Source organism: Phascolarctos cinereus, unplaced genomic scaffold (genome assembly GCF_003287225.1).
Source record: "Phascolarctos cinereus isolate Bilbo 61053 unplaced genomic scaffold, phaCin_HiC Scaffold_726;HRSCAF=1367, whole genome shotgun sequence".
In the NCBI taxonomy this organism is placed as follows: domain Eukaryota; kingdom Metazoa; phylum Chordata; class Mammalia; order Diprotodontia; family Phascolarctidae; genus Phascolarctos; species Phascolarctos cinereus.
In genome coordinates, this window is record NW_027556098.1 from 10247047 (window position 1) to 10263186 (window position 16140).

A 16140-nucleotide genomic window follows, 5' to 3' on the forward strand; every position below is an offset into this window, starting at 1 on the left:
CCTTCCCTCAACTGATTATTTCAGATTCATCCTGTATATGTAGTTAGTCCTCAACTTTCATGGAGGTAATGTTCCTAGAAAACGGTCAGAAAGTAAAAAACGTGAATGTTGATATATTCTACCTTAGTGGGAAATAGGAGATTAGGGTCCTGTGACCACCAATAACTGTAATCTTTTGCTACAGATTGCTGAAAATATGCTTTTCTGCATACAATTTTTACAACGAAACATTAATTCTGATAATTTGTACTTTTCCTCTTACTGTAACTATGAAATAACCCATAAAATGCAATACACAAAATAAAACTGGTTAACATTCAAACCTTTTTCCCACTAGTAATTCCCTAGAATTCTATGACCTTTGGTGCTAACATCTCAATTAAAACACAAACAAAACTGATTTCAGACAATATTCACTTTTCATTCCACATGAAATCTATACTACCATAAATATTGTACAACAAATAAAATTATTAAAAACAAAAACACTTTTTAACCCGAATCTTACCTTCCACTTCATTAGATGGGTGGTGTGAAGGCATTGTACCGCATACTATACTGCTGTAAAGCCTCCTTCTGAAAACTGAGGGAGAGGGTGCTGGGACTGTAGTCACTTGTGTTGGTGGAAGACTGGTGAGGTCTAGACATACCCTTAGAGCCAAAGGACTTACAGTATACTGTGGGTGCATAATTACAAAACAAAACTTGAGTTTTAAAGGGAAACAATGAAAATACGCAAGAAATGCACAGGGAGCTCTTTATCTACAAAAGCAGGGTAAACAAAAGCAGTGATGCACCTAGTAATATACCAGCTGCTCCACAAATTTGTGCAGGCCTCTCATTTTTTTCCTCTGTTGTGCATAGTCGGGAGTGTGCACAGGTCACCAGTGCAAAAGTGAAAATGAGGTTACTAATAAAATAACACAAATGCTTGAAGTCCCAAAAGTTAAATGCAAGAATATTGAGGATTGCCTGTAGTTTCTTTGTCCATAGTCATTTGACTGTTTTCTCCCCATTAGACTGTGAGCTTCTTAAAAGCAAGGACTATCTTTTGCCTTTCTTTATATTCCCTGCACTTAGTACAGTGCCTGGAACATAGTAGATGTTAAGTAAATGTTCATTGACTGAGTTATTGTTGTAGAAGTTACCTCCTTAAGTTCAGAGAAGCTGGCATCCAGACTTTTTTTTCAGATTTGGAAGGGCCATGGTGACCCATGAAACAACCCCAAAAACACAAAGTGTTCCTCAGTCCTGTAAGGAACAGCATCAAAGGGACAGAAAAGGGACAGAGGATGTTCAGGATCACAGAGTTCATACACCATCTATGCATAATTCAATTGTTAATATTCTTAACATGCAACTTCATGTTCTACTGGGGCAATTGTGTAACATCCACAGGAAACTTCTTGCTATAATACTAATACTGCTAATGCATCCTAACTACCAGAGTGCAAAGAAGTAGCAGATTGGTAAAAAGATGGCTCACGGATTCTCCTAAGAGAGGAAAGTGAAGAAGTTTTCATTGTCCTTTTCTAGAAAACAAGAAATGCCACTTCTTGGGATATTTGAGTCTCTGAGTCCAAGCCAAAAGACCGCTATGAATACAATTATAACTTACCAACATCACTTTCAAAGGATAAGGAACTAGCAATATTCTTCTAAAAATTTGATAAGATTTTACTCACTAAGTCAACTTATACTTAGATATCTGGTGACTGCACAGAGAAAGTAGTTGGAAGGGAAGCCCACAAATACAAGAAGGAGAGTTAGTAGAAATAAAATGAAAGAGGAGAAAGTTTTGCAGACCATTGAGAAGTCTCATGTTATAACTATTTTTTCAAGATGAGAATTAGAAAGCATAATACATGGCAGGCACTACGTATCACAATAAAAATATGTCAGTAATCATTAGTTTTTGGTTCTATGGGATCTATAAGATACATAATGTATGAGCTTTATGCAATAGTTCATTAATGGAGATCAAATTAAATTTATCGTACATTAAGCACCTGCTTTGTGCAAAACAGGGCAGCTAGGTGGCTAAGTGAATAGAGCACTGGGCTTAGAATCAGGAAGACTCATCGTCCTGAGTTTAAATCTGGCCTCAGATAATTGCTTGGTGACCCTGGGCAAGTCATTTAACCCTGTTTGCCTCAGTTTCCTAATCTGTCAAATGAAGTGGAGAAGGAAAGGCAAACCACTCCAATATATTTGCCAAGAAAACCCCAAATGGGATCACAAAGAGTCAGACACAACTGAAATGATTCAACAAAATGTATACAAAGCATGCTACTACATAAGGTAAATGTGATTATACAAACAACAGCCCTTCCCGTCAAGGAATTCCTATTCTACTAAAGAATGAGGTGAGAGAATGTTTTAAATACACAAGTAGGATGGCATGAGAGTCAACAGAGAAATTTAAAGGAATTAAGATAATTTCAGGGAGGAGGAAACACCTTCACAGATGGAATGGTAGCCAGCTAAATAAATCGGTATTTTCTGAAAATCTTCATTTGAATTTTTCTCCCTCTGAAAAGTTGGTCTAAAATAGAATTGCATGTATTTGGTTTTGGTTTTTGTAGTGAAATCCTATTCTTTCATTCTAGAATTTATACCCCAGGCTTTTGGAATGCCATTATCCCAAGTAATTGCTAATGACCGGGCCTACAAACTAAAACAGGACTCTCAGAAAGAGGAGCAAAAAGATGCATCCGATTTTGTAGCTTCACTTTTACCATTTGGAAGCAAGAAACAGAACAGAGAACTCTCAAGCAGTAATTCATCTCTTAGCTCAACCTCAGAAACACCAAATGAGTCAACATCCCCTAACACTCCGGAACCTGCTCCACGTGCCAGGAGGAGGGTAAGCTGGTCTTTACTTTTCTATCATGCCTATATACCCAGTGTGTAATTGTTAAGTAAACTAAAGAACCATATGCAATACCACATGGAATCTAAAACGTTAGCTCTTGCCCATACTGCAGGAAACTATTAGCATAATTTAATGGGAAGAGACTACCTGGATCATCCATCATGGAAGAGTGGAAGCCAGAATTGGAAAGGTCCTTAGATATCGTCGAATCCGGCTTCTTCAAATTTCTGATTAGGAAATTGAGGCCTAGAAAAATCATGTGACTTGCTAAAGGGTCACCTAGGTAGTAAGTAGCTATTCCCATGTCTTTTAACTCCAAATACAATGTTTTTCTATCATCTCAATCAGGATTTGGAATCAGGAGATGAGAATTCAAGTCTCAACTGAGATTTCTATTCCTTGCCATTCCATGCCATTTCTATGCCCCAGTTCCTTATTTCTTATGTGGGGATAATGATACCTTTACCTTCAAAGAGTGCTTATGAGAAAAACACTTTGTAAGGCATGAAGTTCTGTCTAATTTTGTGATATTATTGGTAGTTTCATGTAGAATTAAATAGCTTGATAGTTCTCATCAGCATGTCTTTAATTGAATTGAATTAAAATAATAGTAGTCCCAATAAACCCTAAAGAAAGGGTTTTTGTTTTTTTTTCCTAATCAAATGTTGCTGTGGAAGCAATGATAAATATTTTGTTAATTTAAGGGGAAAGTTTTGCAACCAGCCTTGTTGATTATTGGTCAAGGTAGGCAGTAATCATATCGGAAGTGTTCTATCCATTTGGGCCAACAACATATCTCTTTAATATATCGTCTCATGCAGTGGTGTGAAACTCTAGAAAAAAGGGGCCACTAAACCATACATAAGGACCCCTGTGGAAGCATATTGACTTAGAAAACTACATATTAACATTATCTATGTCTTATTGTAGTTTTATTTAGTTTGTTAAATATTTCCTAATTAATTTTAATCTGGTTCAGAAGTATTTGTGGGCTGCATGTGGCCCATGGGTTACCTGTTTGACCCCTTTACTCTAATTAGTGGTTTCAATACTAATATATAAAGTTATCCCTGGTTTTTAGTCCTTCACTCACTCTATACAGCATTGTACCCAATGTTCTACCCTTTATATTTCATATCCCTAATTAAGTACCCATCATCAGTAAATATGGACAGCTAGATGACTCAGTGGATAGAGCACTGGTCCTGCAGTCAAAAAGACCTGAGTTCAAATCCAGCCTCCAGTAACTTACTAGCTGGGTGAAAGTACCTCAACCTGGTTTGCCTTAGTTCCTCATCTGTAAAATGAACTGGAGAAGGAGATGGCAAACCACCCCCATATCTTTGCCAAAAAAAAAAAACAAATGGGGGTATGGAGAATTGGACTGACTGAAATGATTCCATAACAAAAGCAATAAATGTATAGGTACCAACTCTCCTGAAACCTGGTACTTAATAATAATAATAGTTAATATGTATATAGCACCTACTAAGTGTCAGGCAATGTGCTAAGTACTTCATAAATATTATCTCACTTGATCCTCACAACAACCCTGGAAAGTAAATGCTATTATCATCCCCATTTTTACAAATGAAGAAACTGAAACAAAGGTAAAATGACTTGTCCAAGATCACAAAACTAGTAAGTGTCTAAGGCTGGATTTGAATTCAGTTCTTCCTGACTACTAGGCACAATACTCTGTCCACAGGCATCACCTAGCTGCTCCTGTGCTTATTGAGAAGGTATGAAAGGATATGCCAGTCCTCATTTTTATTTCAATTTTAAGGAATTTTTCTCACAGCACTACTGCCTTTTAAAATTCCTATAACTTTTTGTATGTCTAATCAGACTCCTTTGACTTGATTCTATTTGTTGATTTTTTTTCATACTTGAATTTGGTGGGCAAGTCAAAATGCTTTAATTGCTCTTTCTCATCTCTTCGCCCTTTGGAAAATGTGGTCTCTTGTTGAAATTGCATGTAGCATGACGTTATCTCTCTATCCCTTCTTTGTGGTAGGTTGGTGACTTTTTCCAAAGAAAGCATTTTCCCTTATATTACTGTAATATACAAACAACCTAATTAAATCAAGCAGAGTTATTTCAAGTTTTATATCAACAGTTGTGAGCAAAAATATTTACTTGATGTGATCTGGAGGGTGGTTGTTTTTATTTTATCCATCTGTACTGATTGCATATGTGTGTGTGTGTGTGTGTGTGTGTGTGTGTGTGTGTGTGTGTGTGTGTGTGTGTACTTTACAGGGTGCAATGTCTGTGGACTCTATTACAGATCTGGATGACAATCAGTCTCGACTACTAGAAGCATTACAACTGTCTTTGCCAGCTGAGGTTCAAAACAAAAAAGAAAAAGCAAGAGATAAGAAACTGAGTCTAAACCCTATTTACAGACAGGTTCCCAGACTTGTGGACAGCTGCTGCCAGCATTTAGAAAAACATGGTAAGTGATCTTCCATGTCAAAGATACCAGATAAAGTAAAGACAAACCACATTCATGTGAGAACTCCATTGATTCTACCTAGGCCAGTTTGAAATTTGCAACACAGACTCTGGCTTAGATATTTTCATTCTGAAGAAACTTTATCAATGTGAAGAAATTTTTTTTTTCAAAATAACTTAAAAGGGTAGCCAAGATTTCAAGGTAAACTAGTTAGTATATTTACAGAAAATAAAGTGATCTGCTTCTCACAAATCATTCAGCTTTGTGCAACTATTTGTTAATGAAGTTATGGATAACAGCTTGTGTTAAATATGTACTTTAATTTATTGGATGGTAATTAAAGGAAGTACAATTGTATTTTTTGAAAAATAGCCTGTTTTTTCAAGTTTTTTTTACTTGTGTTGATTGGTGCTTCCCTGTATTAGTCTGAATTCATAGATTTTACTGTAGATGTATTTAAAAACACACACATGTATGCTCCTTAAAATTTAGAAGTAAATGTTTCAATAGATGGTTTCACTTTGTAGATCACTGCACAGCTAGGTCTTCGTAGAATACGTTAGCGATACTTAATGGAATTAACTAGTTCACAATAATATAACATGTTTTATGGAAGATGAAAATAGCAATTAGGGAATGTTATTGTTATGCAGATTTTTCATTTGCCTCTAAAATGTGTCTGTTTTTAAGATTATTACTATACCTGATAAATTCAGTGGCCTACATTAGGTTTTCTGTTCAATTCAACAAATATTTACATTCCAGAGATTGTGCTAGATACTGAGATTATAAAGACAACCAAATACTGCCTATATTTTCCCTGAATCCTTTGAAATGTGTTCTCCCAAAATCTAGGATTATCTCCCGTTTTCTTTCCATTCTGTGTCACAAACTCCTTGATGAAGCATTCACTTGCCTCCAAGGTTTCGACCATTTCTATTTCAGCAATCACTGTTTCCTCTTTGTTGGTTAGAATTAAGGCCAATATCGCAGTTCCCCTCTTCAGGCCCTCCACCTTTAGAAGGATAAAATTTTCCTTAAAGCAAATCACAAATTTCTCAGTTGCTCTGCCTTTGGCTATGAGACGCCTCCAGTAGATGCTTTGATAGTTAAAGGACTTTGTCATTATAATATAATTCTTCTCTGCCAAGTTTGTGATCTGTTTCCCAAATTCCTCATCTAATTCCTCCTGTCCAAGTGGTCTGCAGTCCAAAATAATATACCATCTGTTTCTCCCTCCATTAATCCTCAAATGAATTTCCACCATTGTCTCAAGTGAAGAGCACTGATTATATTTTCAAAAGTTTGACTTTAAAATCTTACAAATGAGTGTCAAAAATTCTTCAACATTCACACAAATTAATTTAACCTATAAATTTTATATCAGTTCCACTTGTTTATAGATGCCTTTTGTATCAATCTAAGTTGATATACCATAATTATGTTCAATTTTTAAACGTTGTATGAAGGCTCTACTAGGTTGTAGGCACTATGCTTTTTCTGCCTAAAGATAGTAAACCCTATATTCCCTCAAGCACAAATTTCAGTGGAAAATAAAGTGCAGAGAGAGCCAAACTGTATGATACCACAGCTTTGATGTTCAATATCCAATTCTCTAATCATGTGTTCCCAACTACTTTGATTTTTCTGGCTAGTTGAGAGGAATCTTTTCTTTTCTTTTTTTTTTTGGACTAAAATAGAGAAGAGTGGTGGCACAGAAATTTGAGAGAGAAAAAGATATCTATATATGCTATATATACACATATATGTATATACTTACATTCATATATAGAAATGAGTGTTATAATCTGCATTTCTTTGGCTAACTTATGCTTTCATTGAAGTAAGCCTATTTTCATTGTCCTGAGTCAGGAATACTAACGCTATAGAATATTCCTTATCTTTGATGCATATCACACTAGAAAAGTAGTCTCTCATAAGAAGCAAAAGAAGAAAAGCCTTGGGATATTAACCCAGAATCAACTAAATTAAAATGGCACAGTCCATGCCAATGCCATGACCTCCACTAAAGGCCTGCTTCATTGCCTCATCTACACTGTGGAGAGAACCTGGGATTCTTGAAGTCTCTACCAGATCTGGCAAATTCTTCCAGGCTAGAGATGCTGAAGAATGGACCTGCTTATACATGGTGTGTGTCATGCAAAGTTCATCCTTACCAAGTTCAGAGAGCCTCATCATCAGAAAGTTGCTACTGAGCACCTGCTTGAAGTGCAATGGGTCGGCTCCTTGAATTATAGAAGTAATTTCATGGTAAAAACAATTTTGTAGGAAATGATGTTTTGCCATAGCTATTTTGACAAGCATACTTAATCAAGTAATGCAATGAAATGAATGACCTCATGTTGAGAATTATGTCTTTATACTGTGGAAAGAAAACAGTAGTCAACAGTTAAGGTAGAGTACTTTATACTAAAATGGGTAGGGCAGAGGTAAAAACAAGAACGAATACAGTCATAAAGAATTTAGATTATAAAGTTACAAGATATACAACTCAACCAGTAGCTTGATTGCTGTTCTTGTCAACCAACTCATAAAAAAAACCTAGAGTCTCATTACTATATCCTTAACTCGTTGTTACCACTACTTATCCTGAGTTCAGATCAGTTGGTCACTCAATAAGATTTATTAAGTACTTGCCTATATACCAGGAGGCAGCTATATGACTCAATGGATAGAGTGCTGAAGTCAGGAAGCAATAAGTATATAGCACCTACTATGTGTCAGGCACTGTGGTAAGTACTTCAGGAAGACCTGAGTTCAAATTTGGCCTCAGACACTCACTAGCTGTGTAACCTCAGGCAAGTCACTTAACCTCTATTTGCCTTAATCCTCTGGAGAAGGAAATAGCAAACCACTTCAGTATCTTTGCCAAGAAAACTGCATATAAAGTCATGAAGAGTAAGATATGACTAAATAACGACAACGGTAATAATCCACATAGCAGGCACAGGTACTAAGTTCTGAGAATACAAAGAAAGGCAAATACAGTCCCTGCCCTCAAGAATCTGACATTCTAATGGGGAGAGACAACATGTAAACAAATAGGTACATAGAAAAAACACAGAGTAGATAAAGGTAATACAACATAAAGGGAAGGGAATCTCTGAGGGAAAGGTACTCCAGCTGATCGAATCCTTCTTCAGAAGGTAGGATTTGAACTGAGTCTTGAATGAAGCTAGCAAAGCTAAGAAGTGGAAGTGAGAGAGACCATTCCAGGCATGGGCACCCATGAATTCCTGTTCAATCATGATAAAAGTAACTTGGAGCTTCCTATCCATGTTACTTCCTCCCTGGAAAGAGAGTAAAGTAATACCTCATTTACTCAGAGGTTACTTTCTGGCATCCTTAAGTAGAATGCTGATTTAAATCTAACTTCTATCATTTATTATCCTTGTAATTTGGGGCAAATTGCTGGGCCACGTTATGCTCATCTGTAAAACAAGAATATTGGACTAACTGACCTTTGAAGTCCCTTCCAGTATTAGTCCTATGATCCAATATAGGACCCAGGACAAAACAAACAAAAAAGCACAAAGGAAGGAAGGAAGGAGGGGAAAATGTAGGGAGGGAGAAAAGAGGGAAGGAAAAAGGAAAAGAAGAAAGAAGGGAGAGAAAGAAGGAAAAAGGAAAGGAAGGAGGGTGGGATGGAGAGAAGGGAAGAAAAGAAAAAGGAAACTGAGCAGTTACCATGCATTTTACAAAGTCCATGTGCTAATAGCTCATTTACTTTTTTCATAGGAGAGCCCCTGTAGCTCTTGCACAATTCTGATAACCATTTAATAAGCATCTATTTTGTATAAGTTGAAAATTTGCAGATTAGAATCAAGTCATCTTATTGACACATAATGGGCATTTGACCCTGAGCAGGACATTTAACCTGTCAGTTGCCCAGGAAATTTTCTTAACAATGTAAATTAGAAAGCAATTGCCAATCTGCATTGATAGAGGGAGTTTGGTCACTGAAAGCATTGAAACCATTGTTCTGGAGTTTAACTTATGGTTAAGACTTTGGTCATTTTATTTCTCTACTTTAGCAGGTTAGAAGCAGCCAACTGGAAATTAGAAGTGGGAATTGAATGAATTATTGAATTTAAAATTTTGAAAGTACCTTAGATACCACCTAACCTATTTTTCAGAAGAAGAAACTGAGGCTAAAAAAAAAAAGGCTGACTGATTTTGTCAGGGCTAAGCTAGACTATAGGAGAAACATTTTCTTAGGAACAGAAGGAAAAAAGCTAGCTGACCTCCTGACCATGAGGGACAAGACAAAAAAAAACAATGAAAAAACAAAACGGGATAATCATAATAATACTGAGTCATCAAGAAAAGATTCCTTATGCTTTGTTTAAGCTAACAAAGAAATATTAAAGCATTTTAGACAGATTTCCATTAAAATCATTAAAAATGTTTAAAGGTTATGACACAGTTCAGTTACCTGGAAAATTGGCTTATGTTGAACAGTACCTCCCGAGTTCCGTATGCAAAAATGAGTCATTTCTGAATTTTGGTTGCCTACTTCAGAATCTCCCCACACTGCCTTCTTTAACTATTGTCAGGCTGATTTTTTTTAAATGGTATTCTTTTGTTTTGTTTTTGTTTGGCTTCCAAGAATATGAAACAAGGTTATTTGCTGTATATGTTGTATTTGCAGGTCTCCAGACAGTGGGAATATTCCGAGTTGGGAGCTCAAAAAAAAGAGTAAGACAGGTAAGAGGAAATAAAAAAAACCTCTTAAATGTGTTTTCCAGTTGAGTTTAATATTAATATGACTTGGGTACTTTGTCCAGTGTTACTCATCCATTCAACAAGTATTTGTCAAACAGCTAGTATGTGTCAGGTACTAAGCTAGATGATAAAGGGGGAGAGAAAAAGCATTTATGTAGGGCCTGCACTGTGCCAGACATTGGGCTAAGTACTGTAAAAATACCATATCATTTGATATTCATAACGATGCTGGAAAGTAAGTGCTATTATTTTCTTATATCCTCATTTATAGTTGAAGAAACTGAGGCAAACAGGGTTAAGTGACTTGCTCAGGGTCACACAGTGAGTAAGTTTTTGAGGCCAGATTGAACTCAGCTTTTCCTTGCTCCAAATCTATGCTCTGTCCACTGTACTACCTTGCTGAGGGATACAAAGACAAAGTCAAATTAGCCTCTACCTTCAAGGAACTTAAATTTTATCAGGAGAAACAATAGGTATACACAGAAGTTTTGGGGGAGGCGGGAGAGCTATCAACTGGGAGAATCAGGAAAGGCCTCCTTTTGGAAGTAGTTTAGCAGCAATACCAACAACTTCCATCTATGTACTCCTTTCAATTTTACAATGTGTTTTTCTTTCCCCATGACAACCCTGTGGAGTATAGAGTGCAAATCTCATTATCCCCCTTCTACAGATAAGGAAATTCATCTTGGTGCAGTAGCATTCTTGCAAGTCAAGATGATTGTTGACATGTCTTTTCATCTGTGAGGTAGTGTTTGAGAAACCAGCAGTACTTATCCATGGCTTTGTGGTAAAAGGGACACAAACTGATAGTTTATTTGCTCGTTAAAGGAAATTTCAAATAACACCCTCCTTTTATTTGGCCCAAATGGAAAAATAAGGGGTTCCAGCTAGTATTAAAAAAACCAAAGAAACATTAAATTTAATAGAGCCGAAGAAAGTACATTTCATTTACAACACCTGACACTGCCTTGGGTAAACATCCATTCACTTATCTGTATTGTTAAGGTTAAAGGGGATTTCAAAAGACTTTGACATGCTCAAAGGCAGAGGTTAATACATGGCCCAGCTCTTCCAGAGTAGGAAACCCTTATTAAAAACATATTTTTGTGATCATTCTTCTCTTCCCTAGGATTTCTGCCATGATACCTTCCTATGTGTTTAAAGATCTTACAGATAAGATTGTCTACAATATTTGAGCAATCATGGAGAAATCACTTAGGCAAGCTGCCTAAAGGTGAAAGACTAGACAATATTGTAATAATTTTTCAAAAAGGGGGAAAATGGTAGTTTCTAGAAACTCTAAACCAGTGAATTTCACACAGAACCCCAGAACAACCCAACTAAATCTGGCACAAATATGGTGAGCTTCCCAGAAGATAAGGCTACCAAGCTTCCTAAGGAAGGGTGAAGTAGCCCACATTGGAAAAACAGAGTAGGTTATAGTTTCCATGTTGATTAGTATTGGGATTGGGCCTGTGAAGAACCCAGATAAGGAGGAAAGAAAGGAAGGAAGGAAGGAAGGAAGGAAGGAAGGAAGGAAGGAAGGAAGGAAGGAAGGAAGGAAGGAAGGAAGGAAGGAAGGAAGGAAGGAAGGAAGGGAGGGAGGGAGGGAGAGAGAGAGAGTGAGAGAAGAAAGAGAAAAGAAGGAGGGAAGGGAGGAGGAGAGAAGGAGATAGAGGGAGGAAGAGAGAGAAGGAGGAAGAAAGGGAGGGAGGGAAGGAAGGAAGGAAGAATAAGGAAGGAAAGAAAAAAGAAAAACAAAGAAAGAATATAAATAACTCCTGTCTCATCATAGTCTTACCAAGCTACAAAGGTTCAAGTTTATATATGGGGAAGGCTCAGTTCAGAGACGTTTGTCATCAGGTTGACTGTTGGGAGTTCAATTCAGTGGTGTCAGTGACCATTTGCTAAGTTATAAATTGGTTGCAATCAGCATCAGTCTCCACACCACTAAAGCTAGAAATGTCCAGAAGAGAGAAAACAGGATGGTAGAAGAATCCTATAATATGCCATATGAGAAATGATTGAAAGTTCTGAGGCAATTGAATCTAGGAAAGATAGACATAATAATTTTCAAATATATAAATGACTGTGTGGTGGAGGAGTGATTAGATTTATTCTTTTACTCCAGAGGACAGAACCAGGAACAAGGGTAGCACTTACAGGGCATTGATTTTTAGATTAATATTTGAAAGAGATTCTTAACAATTCAAAGTTGGAAATCAGGATTTAGAACTGGAAAGAAGCAGAGACATTTTCTGGCCATCCTGTCATGGATTTAAAGTTGGAAGAAGCCTTTGAGATCACCTTGTCCAACCTCATCATTTTTACAAGAAAGAAAACTGAGGCCCGAAGAGACTACTTGCCCATGCTCAGACAGAACAGTCAGTGGCAGAGCTGACTTCAAACTCAGATCTTTGGATTCCAAATCCAACAGTCTCTCTACCATTCTATCATTTAAAATATGAGGAAATTAAAGCCCAAGATACTGAACAACTTGCCCTGTTCACACAAGTATTCATAGCAGAGCTTGTATTTGAATCTACTTCTAACTCTAAATCCCTTGCTTTTAAAAATGTATTCATTTTTGTTTCACTATGCTGCTGCTTCTCAAATTGTCATCTTTTTCAAGGTTAGGACCAGGATGAAATGTCCTTGGGGTTGATTCTAAGGGACAAGGTTGGACATTATAGTTCAGCTACCCATAGTACAAGCTAAAGTCTGAGCATAGGGCATTTACCTAGCTACTAATGTGGCCCTAAAACATACCTTAAAGGGCTCTAAAGATGCCTTCACCTGCACTGGCACCACATCATTCAGTATAGCAACCCTTGACCAAAAGAGAAGTGTCTCTGGTCAATCATCTGTCCACCTCCTGCAGATATCTGGTTAGCCAGGGAAGATTGCTAAAGCTCTTCATAAACTGTTTGCCAGTGGTCTGATCAACCTTGACCTAGATTTAGATACAGTCTACAGAAGAATCATTTAGTCATCTCATTGCAGCCTATTAGTGGCATAATGCCAGAATATTGTGGAATCCCTAGCTACTTGCCTTTTTTTATTGGAACTAAAGGGGAATCTCAACCACCTGGTTTACATAGTCTTGCCCAAAAGGGGCAAATCTGGGAGTGAGACCAGTGATATCTCCACTCTGGGCATGGCATTTCAAAGGGCTGGCCACCTACCTAATTCTTATAACAGAAGTTCAGAGTGTTATGATATAATTGTCCTTTGCATCCTCATTTATTCCAGTTACGTGAGGAATTTGACCGTGGTGTTGATGTTTCATTGGAAGAAGAACACAGTGTCCATGATGTGGCCGCGTTGCTCAAAGAATTTTTAAGAGACATGCCAGACCCCCTTCTCACCAGGGAACTCTATACCGCCTTCATCAACACTATCTGTAAGTCCCAGGCCTTGTTTGGAAAAGGATAGAAAAATACCTGGAATACACACACACACACACACACACACACACACACACACACACATATGTACATACATATATGTAATGGTCTGACTCCCACAGCCAAATCTTATTGCGTCTTTCTTGATAAAGCATTTTTGTTTTGTTTTGGATTTTATTGCCATCAGTATTCATAGCTCTGCCCATTGAACAACCCTTCTGGGAGACATATTCATGATTTCTTAGACTGAATGGGGAAAAACAAACTTGAAGGAAATGTTTAAAACATAATGAAAGTATCTTTGAATGATTCCCAGAAGATTGTTGGATGTAGAAGATGCTATCAAATGACACCAATAGTCTCACCAAGAGAGTCTCTATTTTATGTGCCTAGGGGTAAAAAGTTTCTATCCTTGTTATTAAGAGAGAAGCCACAAAGAGGTGGGTGAATAGAAAGGAAAACATGAGAAATGAGAATTGTGGCAGCTCTTATATTTCTAGTTTCTGCCATAATGCCCCTGTGTTAGGAGCACAGCAGAGGAGATCATGAGTTGAAAGAAATGCATAATTTCTGTGAAGTCTGCCTTATTAGATGGCATTATGAAAAGATGAACCTCTGGTAAGTTGTAAAGCCAAATTTAAAAGCCTTCACTGGCATTCAGACAAAAAAAAATAAGACTGTTAACATGTAATTCCTTATAATATTATAACGCATTAAGCCATAAAACTCGGGATAGGTAAAATTTACTTAATGAACCATCAATAATCATAGCATCCCCATTCACGAATGGTGTATTTGCCTCATTGTATGATTGGTTTTCATCTCTCTGTCTCAATTTTCTCTCCATTCCAGTCTCTAATACAAACTGTTGCCAAAATAATTCTCTTGTAAGCACAGTTCAGTCATTCATTTACTCAATCAATGCCAGTGGCTTCTTTTTGTCTCTAGGATAAAATATAAGATCCTGCATATATCTCTTAAAGCCCTACACAACCTTATCCTAATCTATCCTCCCAGACTCAGTGGACATCACTCTCCCTCTCACACTCTTTGATTTAGCCATTTCTCCTTCTTTGTTTCTTACACATGGAACTCCATCTCCCTCCTCCCTGACTTTGCACCAGCTTTTCCTCACACCCGGAATTCACTCCCTTTGTACCTCTACCTCATAGAGTCCCCTTTCCTGAAAATGAAGCTTAAACCTCAACTTATATAGGGAGTCTGTTAAGACTAAGTTACTAGTTAAGATCCTAGATTACTAGGTCACTAGGATCAACGAACTTTCATTTTAAGTATTTTGATAACTATTTCATTGTAATTGGCTTCCTTTGTAATCCTATGCATTTTATTTTATGCATTTAAAATATTATTCTGAGAAGAGGTCAGTCGACTTTGCTAGACTGCCAAAGGGGTCCATGTCACAAAAAGCTAAAGGACCCATATTCTACACAAAGCCTTTTCTAATTCCCCCAATAGCTAATATCCTCCTTTTCAAAAATCTTATATTTAACAATGTTTTATTTGTATTTATTAACTTCATATTTGTGTTGTGCATCTTTATATGTAATTTTGCCTCCCTCCCATTAGAACTTAAACTCCTGGAGGGTAGGAATTGTTTAATTCTTTGTTTTGTATCCTTAGCACTTAGAATAGTGTCCAGCATGTAGCAGGTGCCTAATAAATGCTTATTGTTTTTTAGAATTAGCTTGCTTTTTTCTTTGCCTTAGTGTTAGATCCTGAGGAGCAACTGAGCACCTTACAGCTTCTCATCTACCTTCTACCTCCCTGCAATTGTGACACCCTCCACAGATTGTTGCAATTCCTCTCTACAGTGGCCAGACATGCAGAAGACAATGTTGACAAAGATGGACAAGAGGTATGTGTGTACAATTCAGTCTCTGGGAAAGGTTTAAGGTAGAGGTATGTGTGTACAATTCAGGCTCTGGTGAAGAATATGAAGAAACAAACATGATGGGGAAATTCACCTGGGGGAGATGACTACCTTTTAGTCCATTCCCTTGGCCATAAAATATGTCCTTCATCTCATGAGATGGCTCTAGAGCTAAAGGATACCTCAAAGGCCACATAGTCCAACTAGATCCCTCATTTTACAAATGAGGAATCTGAAATTCAGGGAAGTTGTGACATGCCCAAGGTCCTACAAATGGTAGTAGCAGGTCTTCTGAATCCAGAGCCAGTGAATGCTCTTTTTACCGTACCATGCAAACAATATTGTGCTTCTCACTGCAACTTTGGAAAATTCAAAATCAGTCAGTTAGTTGACAAGAATTTATTAAGGATCTACCATGTACTAGTGACAGTACTGAATGCTGGAGATACAAAGGAAGGGGAAAAAAAATCCTTGTTCTCAAAGAGCTCGCAATCTAATGGGGGAGACAACTTACAAATAACTGTGTACTATAAACAAGATATGTTAGAAGATAAATTGACTTTAAATTCCATCAGAGGGAAGACATAAATATTAAAGAGGATTGGGAAGTTATTTTTGCAGCAGATGGGACTTTAGCTGAGACTTTTAAAATTTTTATCTATTAATTTTTAATTTATGGAATAAAATAAGCATTTCCATAATATAGTATAATTAAAAATTATGATTGTACACGAAACTGCAAATCAATTGTGTATAACTTGATATT

General features: G+C 37.0%; 1 protein-coding gene across 4 annotated transcripts in view; it reads left to right on the top strand.

Annotated features, from left to right (window-relative positions):
- The window catches only part of ARHGAP6 (Rho GTPase activating protein 6), a 672203-nt gene that overhangs the window by 614752 nt on the left and 41311 nt on the right, over window positions 1–16140 (top strand). For all 4 annotated transcript variants that reach the window (XM_021006211.2, XM_078146111.1, XM_021006212.2 and 1 more), the window contains 5 exons: window positions 2610–2866; window positions 5135–5330; window positions 10003–10058; window positions 13329–13479; window positions 15211–15359. In XM_021006211.2, coding sequence (XP_020861870.1) covers window positions 2610–2866; window positions 5135–5330; window positions 10003–10058; window positions 13329–13479; window positions 15211–15359 — 809 coding nt within the window. The remainder of the gene's footprint in view (window positions 1–2609; window positions 2867–5134; window positions 5331–10002; window positions 10059–13328; window positions 13480–15210; window positions 15360–16140) is intronic.